This window comes from Cheilinus undulatus, linkage group 12 (genome assembly GCF_018320785.1).
Source record: "Cheilinus undulatus linkage group 12, ASM1832078v1, whole genome shotgun sequence".
NCBI lineage: Eukaryota > Metazoa > Chordata > Actinopteri > Labriformes > Labridae > Cheilinus > Cheilinus undulatus.
The window spans coordinates 48,916,392-48,926,206 of NC_054876.1; the positions used below are offsets into that span (position 1 = coordinate 48,916,392).

Below are 9,815 nucleotides of genomic sequence, written 5' to 3' on the forward strand. Positions count from 1 at the left end.
CGTTTTCAGATAAAATCATTGTAGACAATCAGGTTTTTATACTCATGGCTCTTGACTGGAACTGTGATGAGCATTTGTGATTGCTACTTTTTTTTTGTTTTACAAAGGAACTTAATGTTACCCTCAGTTATTCAGCTACACCCTCAGTTATTCAGCTACACCCTCAGTTATTCAGCTACACCCTCAGTTATTCTACTACACCCTCAGTTATTCAGCTACACCCTCAGTTATTCTACTACACCCTCAGTTATTCAGCTACACCCTCAGTTATTCAGCTACACCCTCAGTTATTCTACTACACCCTCAGTTATTCAGCTACACCCTCAGTTATTCTACTACACCCTCAGTTATTCAGCTACACCCTCAGTTATTCTACTACACCCTCAGTTATTCAGCTACACCCTCAGTTATTCTACTACACCCTCAGTTATTCAGCTACACCCTCAGTTATTCAGCTACACCCTCAGTTATTCTACTACATCCTCAGTTACAGCATGCAGAGACTCTGTGGGGGGTGGAGGGTGGTGTGAATGTGGTGAGTGAGTGTTAGTTTCTCTTCAGAGCGTCTCTGTTCATCATGAAGATCGCTGTGCTCCTCGCCCTCCTCTCAGGTACTCTTTATTCATTTATTTACATCTACAGTGACAGGTCAGACTTAAACATCATGAACTTTCATTCATTCTGTCTTTGATTAAAAATGGATCAGACTGATGAATGGAAGACTAAAACTTCTGATTTTGGCCATTTAATTGATTGTTTCTTTCTTTAAAGCTTTATGAAACTATATTTTTTTGTACTCTTTAAATTTATTATAAAAATAATTCTCTGTTTGGAGCTCACCTGTAAGCTGTTTACCAACTACGATTTAGTAACAAGAGAAGAAGAATGCATGCTCTCTCAGTTTGTGAAGATGGTCTGATCTAGGCAGATTTACACATGTGACATATTCCTTCATTTCTTTATGATGGATTTAACTGAATTCTGGGGGATGTTCAGAGACTTTGAGATGTTTTTTTCTCCATCTCTTGACTTAGACTTTTCAATAACCTTTTCTCTGAGTGTTCTTTTGTCTTTATGATACAATGGTAGCTAGGAGTTCTGATGAACCAGTGACTGGACCTTCCACACATAGGTGTCTTTATACTGGAATCACTGAGACACAGCTGATCTCCATTTCTCTAACTGTGAGACCACTAGCACCAACTGTCTGGACTTCTGTCACTTTAGAGGGGTGAATATTTATGCAGTCACGTATTTTATTTATTTATTTTTATTTAACTGACATTACTTTGTAGAAATCTGTTTTCACTTTGACATTAAAAAGGGTTTTTTTTGTGTGGAAAAACTCAAGTTGTATTGACCATGATTGATTTTAAGATTAAATAAAAGAGTAGAACATCCAAGGGGTGAATACTTTTGTAGGAATTGTATTGCAGCATGATGTGAGATGATGATATTTTTCCCTTGGTTCCTATTTTCCCAATTTTTCTTTCTCTTATTCTGTTGAGATGGGAGACGAATGATAATAAAGGCAGATGACTAGGAATCAGGAATGCTTCCTTGTTCTCTTCATTAATAGAGATAGGACAGGGATGAGAGAGTTGGGAATGACATGCAGGAAAGGAGCCATAGGACGTGACAAACACTACCTGCACCCATTTCTGGAAATTTTGACTAACATCCTATTTAGAGGTTTTGAAAACCACCTTTATCAGCCTGCTGATGTACAGCCAGTCATTAAGTCTCTGGCAGAGACAGGACCCTGAGCAGATCTGGTACCTACACCAGCTCTGTACATCAGATCAGATAAATGTTAATAAAGGTGGCATGGAGGTTAAACCCTCTGGCTGGTCTATGGTGAGAAAGAAGCCATTTCTGTCAAACAGAGCACTGATATTTATATATTTATTGTCTCCACAGTCAGTGAATGCAGCATCGTCATTGGTCAAGTGGGTCAGAGTGTGACTCTGCCCTGTAGATATGACATAAAGAGAAATGGAGCATGCTCAATGTGTTGGAGTCGAGGAGAGATTCCAAATTCAGGCTGCAGCAACCCACTAATATCAACAGATGGAAATAAAGTGACACAAGGAGATTCTAGAAAGTATCAACTATTAGGACGTCTGGACCGAGGAGACGTTTCTCTGACCATCCTGAACCTCACGGAGTCAGACGCTGGACGCTACGGCTGCAGAGTGGAAATGCCAGGCTGGTTTAATGACCAAAAACATCACTTTGAGCTGCAAGTGATCAAAGGTGAGAAACTTTTTAAAATAAGATACTGTATCTGGATGTTTTTAAGAGGGGAGACACTGGCATAAATTCTTTAAATCATGACATTCCTTAAGAATGGCATGTTATTTTCCAAGGGCTTTGCACGGCTGCCTTCATGTGATGTGCAGCCTGTCTAACAGCTACAGTGTCAGGAGTATTACCTCTGTGTAGGCCTTTCATTCTTAGGTGTTTACGTGTGATGTAGTTTAAGGGTGCGGGGGTGCAAACCCAAAACTCTGCAGCTCCAGAGGTAAGGGACGCCGACCCCCTTTCAGCTGTTAGCAACTACTGCAACTGTTGCTAATGCAAGTGTCATGTTAAAGTTAGATTTCATTTCCCGTTATTTCAACCTTTTTTGCAGTTGTTGCTGAACCAGTGCAATTCAGGATGAAGATGATGTTATTTTAGCATTTCTATATGACATAGTGTTGATGAATACTGTGATAGCCACTGCCTTCTCTTTGTAGATGGGCTCTACTGACACACAGCCTCACCCAACCTCCTGCTACTAGGCCTCTCTACTTGGCCCAGACTCACAGTTGGCAAATACACATTTTTCTTTTTTTTTTTTTTATTGTTGTTGCTCCTTTTTTTGTCATATAGATTTAGATTTTGCCATCAACTTCTGCCTTTGTGACAATACTTTAAAAAAACAGAAATAAAAATGTGAACACACATAAAGAGGCAGGGAGCAGCAGCCATCTCTACCACCCAAGAACAGCATCATTCTGCAGGAACAGTGCCATGAAAAAGCGACCTTACACCTAATATGTGAACTCTGCAATAAGGAAGATAATAACAGATGGTGATGATGGGAGCAGGGAATGATGGGAGCATGCTCATTAAAAACTAGGATTGTTGAAATAGATTAAGGTAATGGAAGAATTTAATGAGAAGTATATAAATGAGTATGAGTTTTAAGATTGATGCAGAAACATCAGTGCAAACATGTTCTGTAATAAGGCTTGGAGGAAGAGGTGAAACAGTCTCATATGTCTGATTGTTTCAATCTTTAGGTGTGCAGACGACAACAGAGACTTCTGCAGAGACAACCACAGAAGGTACGACAGCTACAGCCCTGTTATTCTACTACACCCTCGGTTATTCAGCTACACCCTCAGTTATTCTACTACACCCTCAGTTATTCTACTACACCCTCGGTTATTCAGCTACACCCTCAGTTATTCTACTACACCCTCAGTTATTCTACTACACCCTCAGTTATTCTACTACACCCTCAGTTATTCAGCTACACCCTCAGTTATTCAGCTACACCCTCAGTTATTCTACTACACCCTCAGTTATTCAGCTACACCCTCAGTTATTCAGCTACACCCTCAGTTATTCAGCTACACCCTCAGTTATTCTACTACACCCTCGGTTATTCTACTACACCCTCAGTTATTCAGCTACACCCTCAGTTATTCTACTACACCCTCGGTTATTCAGCTACACCCTCAGTTATTCAGCTACACCCTCAGTTATTCAGCTACACCCTCAGTTATTCTACTACACCCTCGGTTATTCTACTACACCCTCAGTTATTCAGCTACACCCTCAGTTATTCTACTACACCCTCGGTTATTCAGCTACACCCTCAGTTATTCAGCTACACCCTCAGTTATTCAGCTACACCCTCAGTTATTCTACTACACCCTCGGTTATTCTACTACACCCTCAGTTATTCAGCTACACCCTCAGTTATTCTACTACACCCTCGGTTATTCTACTACACCCTCAGTTATTCAGCTACACCCTCAGTTATTCTACTACACCCTCAGTTATTCAGCTACACCCTCAGTTATTCAGCTACACCCTCAGTTATTCTACTACACCCTCAGTTATTCTACTACACCCTCGGTTATTCAGCTACACCCTCAGTTATTCTACTACACCCTCAGTTATTCAGCTACACCCTCAGTTATTCAGCTACACCCTCAGTTATTCTACTACACCCTCAGTTATTCAGCTACACCCTCAGTTATTCAGCTACACCCTCAGTTATTCAGCTACACCCTCAGTTATTCTACTACACCCTCGGTTATTCAGCTACACCCTCAGTTATTCAGCTACACCCTCAGTTATTCTACTACACCCTCGGTTATTCAGCTACACCCTCAGTTATTCTACTACACCCTCAGTTATTCAGCTACACCCTCAGTTATTCAGCTACACCCTCAGTTATTCTACTACACCCTCAGTTATTCAGCTACACCCTCAGTTATTCAGCTACACCCTCAGTTATTCAGCTACACCCTCAGTATTCAGCTACACCCTCAGTTATTCTACTACACCCTCAATTATTATACTACCTCACATTTAATCACCTTGAACCCTGAGCCCTGTGATTGGTCAGCTGTTTATCACTGGTGACTGTCAGTCTCTCTGTAATGTCTACATACAGATTTACTCTACTGCCCTCTGCTGAGATCATTGTCAGATCTGCTCTCTGACATCTGGAAGTATCAGACGCTCATTTCCTAAAAATCCCCCCGTCTTTTGCCTCAGCTGATTCAGCCACCATACTGTCCATCTCCTCTGATGTCTTCTCTCTGTTCTTCTTTTTATCAGTAACTGCAGTATAATCAGCTGATAATCAATATATTAGCTATGACTCCAACAGAATTCACTCCCTTTCAGTCACCGTACATAAACAAGCAGGAAATGTGGAAGAGGAAATTTATCATTTTGTGTTTCTGCAGGTCAGCTGACCTCCACCGTGAGCAGGTTAACCTCCCCCTCCCCCTCTCCATCATCCCCCTCCAGCAGCATGAAGGCAGAGGTGAGTGTTCCTGTATCAGAGACGACCTGTGACAACATTTACATTTATGTCAGAAACATTTACACTTATCCACCAAAATTTCAGACAAGTTTATCTAAAAACCTCTGAAGGACTGAGTAGGTCACAAAGGTGGTGGCTGAAGATGCAGGTTATCATACAGACTATTTACTGAACATATTCAGTGAGCCAGCTTTTACGCCACGGCCAGACGCCTCCATCTTTGATGATGTCAGACCATCAGAGAGTCCGGGGTTCAGCTTCAGCAACAAGCCTTCATCTCAATATCTGTTTGATTGGTTAATTCTTTCCAAAGACAAATTTGCTGCCAGCCCTTTAAATCATTAACTACTCCTGATTAATATTGATTATTATTGATTTGACTGATTCTTCTTCCAGGTGAGCAGCGGTGAGATTCTGGTTCTGGTCTTGGCTGTTTTTGGGTTAGAGATTCTGACCATCCCATCTTTAATCCTGGTTTTCAGTGAGTCAGACCTGAGCTGTCTTTCTTCTGTCCTCTAATCACTCCTCTCTTCTGTCCTCCACATAAACGTCTGTTTTTAGTTTAGTTGCATGTTCAAATTCCAGCTCAGACCACAGACTCACTCCACATCGAGTCCTTTAGAGCGCTGCAGGAACAGGGACGGCTTTGTGAACTGAGCTGCTGTAGCGATGGTCTGGGTAGCTGGCAGTGTTGTCAGTTAACTTCAGTTCACCAGCAGCTAGGATTAGATTTTAATGTATGTCACATATTTCAGGAGCCTATCAGCAACTCAGAACCAGGAATTCAGCTGATCACAGCTGTTACTAAGACGACAAACAGTCAGCTAGTCCCAATGGTGAAGTTTGGAAGGAAGAGAGAGACCGGAAACCAAAGCAGGCTGATCTTCTCAACCCTGTGAAAGGGGGTAGACTGTTTATGTGCTACAGATCAGGATTATCCTGGTTCATGGTTATGGCAGGCCTCTGCCTCTGGAAACTCGGCAGGCTCTGGAACCTCTGGAGCCTCTGGAGTCTCTGGAGTCTCTGTAACCTCTGGAACCTCTGGAGCCTCTGGAGTCTCTGGAGCCTCTGGAGCCTCTGGAGCCTCTGGAGTCTCTGGAGCCTCTGGAGTCTCTGGAGCCTCTGGAGCCTCTGTAACCTCTGGAACCTCTGGAGCCTCTGGAGCCTCTGGAGCCTCTGGAGTCTCTGTAACCTCTGGAGCCTCTGGAGTCTCTGTAACCTCTGGAGCCTCTGGAGTCTCTGTAACCTCTGGAGCCTCTGGAGTCTCTGTAACCTCTGGAGCCTCTGTAACCTCTGGAGCCTCTCGAGTCTCTGGAACCTCTGGAGTCTCTGTAACCTCTGGAGCCTCTCGAGTCTCTGGAACCTCTGGAGTCTCTGTAACCTCTGGAGCCTCTCGAGTCTCTGGAGTCTCTGGAGCCTCTGGAGTCTCTGTAACCTGTGGAGCCTCTGGAGTCTCTGTAACCTGTGGAACCTCTGGAGCCTCTGGAGCCTCTGGAGTCTCTGTAACCTGTGGAGCCTCTGGAGTCTCTGTAACCTCTGGAGCCTCTGGAGCCTCTGTAACCTGTGGAGCCTCTGGAGTCTCTGTAACCTCTGGAGCCTCTCGAGTCTCTGGAACCTCTGGAGCCTCTGTAACCTCTGGAGCCTCTGGAGTCTCTGTAACCCGTGGAGCCTCTGGAGTCTCTGTAACCTGTGGAGCCTCTGGAGTCTCTGTAACCTCTGGAGCCTCTGGAGTCTCTGTAACCTCTGGAGCCTCTGGAGCCTCTGTAACCTGTGGAGCCTCTGGAGTCTCTGTAACCTCTGGAGCCTCTCGAGTCTCTGGAACCTCTGGAGCCTCTGTAACCTCTGGAGCCTCTGGAGTCTCTGTAACCCGTGGAGCCTCTGGAGTCTCTGTAACCTGTGGAGCCTCTGGAGTCTCTGTAACCTCTGGAGCCTCTGGAGCCTCTGTAACCTGTGGAGCCTCTCGAGTCTCTGGAACCTCTGGAGCCTCTGTAACCTCTGGAGCCTCTGGAGCCTCTGTAACCTCTGGAGCCTCTCGAGTCTCTGGAACCTGAACCCCACACCCTCTATCTGCATCGCATATAGACAGCCATGATTGAAGACCTCCACAGGGCAGTGTTTATCATTCTGATGATAAACAGACATGTCAGGATTTTTAATAATACTTCAGAGAGTCTGGTCTAGACCAGCCCTCTTAGGAACATGTCAGCTGATCACTTTGGTTGTAAAGTGAGGCTCTAAAAATAAAGTGTGACTGATTTTAAAGATCTTAGATTGAATTTCTGACAGTTGTTTTGTGTGATCGATGAATTAGATGAACACATTTATTCAAATGTAAGCAGGTCTGAAGCATTTCTCTCAGGATTGGTACATTACTGAGTCATCTCGGATATAAAAGCATGTTTCCTGTCTTATGATGGTTTTTATGTCTTTGTGTTTCTGCAGCGAGACGACGGAGCAGCCACAACAAAAGGTCAGTATGTTAATGTGACTCTGAGCTTCTTCCTGAACTACCAACACACTCTTCTTTTTATCTGACAACCACAAACACCATCAACCTAGGGTGGATGTGTCTGTCCAGTTAGACAGAAGGATGATGGAACCTCTCAGAGTTAGTCATGACCTAGTTTTATACCAGCACTCCACTAAACAGGAGTTATCTGTCTGTTTATTACTGGATTTTTTTTTTTAGGTTAGGGGTTAGGGTTAGGGTAGAGGTATCTAAAACTTTTTACCTTAGTTGAAGGTTGGAATTTAAAATTCAAGAGTATATTGAAAACTCTTCATTCCAGCTTAGTTTCATCTTCCACAAAACAATCTGGTTTATGCAATTCTGGCCATTTCAAGATCCAACCAACACAGCAGCCTTGATTTATACCTCCATCAGCCCAACAACATAATACACATACAAGAATTACACTACAGTAGATTAGAAGCTTTACTAACTCTTCTTACTCTGAACATGACTAAAACTAAAACTTAATGTATCAAAAAACAAATGCTTTAATACTAATCTAACACTGAAAGTATCAGGATGTTAGAGTGATGTTTCTGTGTTTCAGACCTCAGCAGCAGGAGTTCAGCACAGTGTGGTTCAGCCTGACGTTGTCCACCCTGCAGCTCCACAGACAAAGTTCAGCCTTGGAAAACATCTACCAGAAAGGCAGAGAGGAATACACTACAGTAGAATTTAAGTTATGTCCTTGAGCTCTGAGGCTCTGTCTACTGAGTGCCTGCAGTTACCCAAATGGACACCAGGGGGATATTTAAAGGGACAGTGTGGTGACGAGGAAAAGAAACCAACCTGATTTATGGACAAGAATCTCTATAAGCAACAACAGCCCTTTAATACGACAAATTAACAGGAATTTATACCTGAAAACTCTGAGGGAAACCCTCGCTCCTCATCTGATCCACCTACTTTTTAAAGAGCATATATCTATACGGTTCTAAATTCAGTTTTAATTGTCTATACTGATAAGCCAGTGTTTTTAATGGCAAAAGTTTCCATGTTGCCAGTTGAAGCTTATAATACATTCCATACTATCCTTTGAAATTGATATAATCAAAGCTTATGAGACATTCCATCCTTGTATTTGAAGATGATATAAATGAAGTTTATAACACATTCCATACCTGCCTTTGAAGTTGATATCACTGAAAATGAAAACACATTCCATCCTTGTCTTTGAAGATATCATCAAAGCTTATAAAACATTCCATCCTTGCCTTTTGAAGATGAAATCACTGAAAATGAAAATACACTCCATACTTGCATTTCAAGATGATGTCAGTCTTTAAAGCTTCGAAAAGGTTCCATCCTTGTCTTTGAGGTTGATATCACTGAAAATGAAAATACATTCCATCCTTGCCTTTGAAGATGATAACACTGAAAATGAAAACACATTCCATCCTTGCCTTTGAAGATGATGCCATTGAAGTCTCGGCCCCCAGTTGTCATTCCAGTCTAACCAGTACCCCAGTTGTTCACAGCTGGTGGGTTAGGAACCAAACATGGTCCATGGAGCATTTGTTTATTGGTTGTGGATTTCTCCAGAGTCCTCTGTGCGTTTGTTCCATCGTTTAAGTTTTCGAAGGCAGAGAAAAAAATTAATTTCTTTAGATTTTTTTCCCCCTTAATCATTTGAGATATTCTGTTGTAAATTTAGCCAAACTGATCATGAGTCAGCATGGATGATTTTTAGAGGAACCTCAAGATAAATTACCCAGAGGTTAAGGACTTTTCTTCAGGCACTTCACTAGAAGCTTTTGGTTCTTTTTTCTTTGACTTTTTCCTCTAAATCAAAAAATAAATTACATGGTTCAAAGGACTTAAAGGAATTTTCCTTAAAACTTTCAGCAACTTTTTTTCCATAATAGTTCAGGGATGTTCATTGTAAACATCAGGAATTTTTCACTTTTTTTTTTTTTCACTCGGTAACTGTTTCAGAAACTTTCAGAGATCCTCCATGATATTTACCCAGAAATGTTATTCTTTATACACCTTATTTTCCTCAGTCAGGGGTCTAAACAGCTCCATCTGCTGTTTAATAAATCTGACTGACTAATTTATCTGATATTTGGGTCGTGGTGTGTCATCGTGGAGCCTATGGTGGGACCCGAGGCTAGACCAGTTGACAACAGCTGGTCCAAATAGTATATCAGTGACGTAGGCATGTAGGGATACCAAACCACAGTCAGAGAGCCTCTGAGATGATGTTTTAGCTGCTGTTGCAGATATTTTTACAGTTTAGAGCTGTGC

At 42.3% G+C, this 9,815-nt stretch overlaps 2 protein-coding genes across 2 annotated transcripts; one reads left to right on the plus strand and one right to left on the minus strand.

Annotated features, from left to right (window-relative positions):
• The first annotated feature begins 576 nt into the window (after nucleotides 1–576).
• Nucleotides 577–5,575, plus strand: LOC121518544 (hepatitis A virus cellular receptor 1 homolog). The gene is made up of 5 exons (XM_041800897.1): nucleotides 577–611; nucleotides 1,921–2,256; nucleotides 3,291–3,335; nucleotides 4,977–5,056; nucleotides 5,453–5,575. The coding sequence occupies exons 1-5, from the start codon at nucleotides 578–580 to the stop codon at nucleotides 5,573–5,575; spliced, it is 618 nt and encodes a 205-aa protein (XP_041656831.1). The 5' UTR covers nucleotide 577.
• A 415-nt stretch (nucleotides 5,576–5,990) lies between these two features.
• Nucleotides 5,991–7,437, minus strand: LOC121518545 (protein PELPK1-like). The gene is made up of 3 exons (XM_041800898.1): nucleotides 7,430–7,437; nucleotides 7,271–7,290; nucleotides 5,991–7,123 (listed from the first exon to the last, which is right to left on the minus strand). The coding sequence occupies exons 1-3, from the start codon at nucleotides 7,435–7,437 to the stop codon at nucleotides 5,991–5,993; spliced, it is 1,161 nt and encodes a 386-aa protein (XP_041656832.1).
• Nucleotides 7,438–9,815: the final 2,378 nt, after the last annotated feature.

Excerpts from the sequence above, each read along its gene's own strand:
- LOC121518544 (XM_041800897.1), top strand. The coding sequence starts at position 578 with ATGAAGATCGCTGTGCTCCTCGCCCTCCTCTCAG. Across the intron at positions 3,336-4,976 it reads TGCAGAGACAACCACAGAAG|GTCAGCTGACCTCCACCGTG; the intron begins GTACGACAGCTA and ends GTGTTTCTGCAG. Across the intron at positions 5,057-5,452 it reads CCAGCAGCATGAAGGCAGAG|GTGAGCAGCGGTGAGATTCT; the intron begins GTGAGTGTTCCT and ends TTCTTCTTCCAG.
- LOC121518545 (XM_041800898.1), bottom strand. Across the intron at positions 7,124-7,270 it reads AGCCTCACTTTACAACCAAA|ATAGAGGGTGTGGGGTTCAG; the intron begins GTGATCAGCTGA and ends TATGCGATGCAG.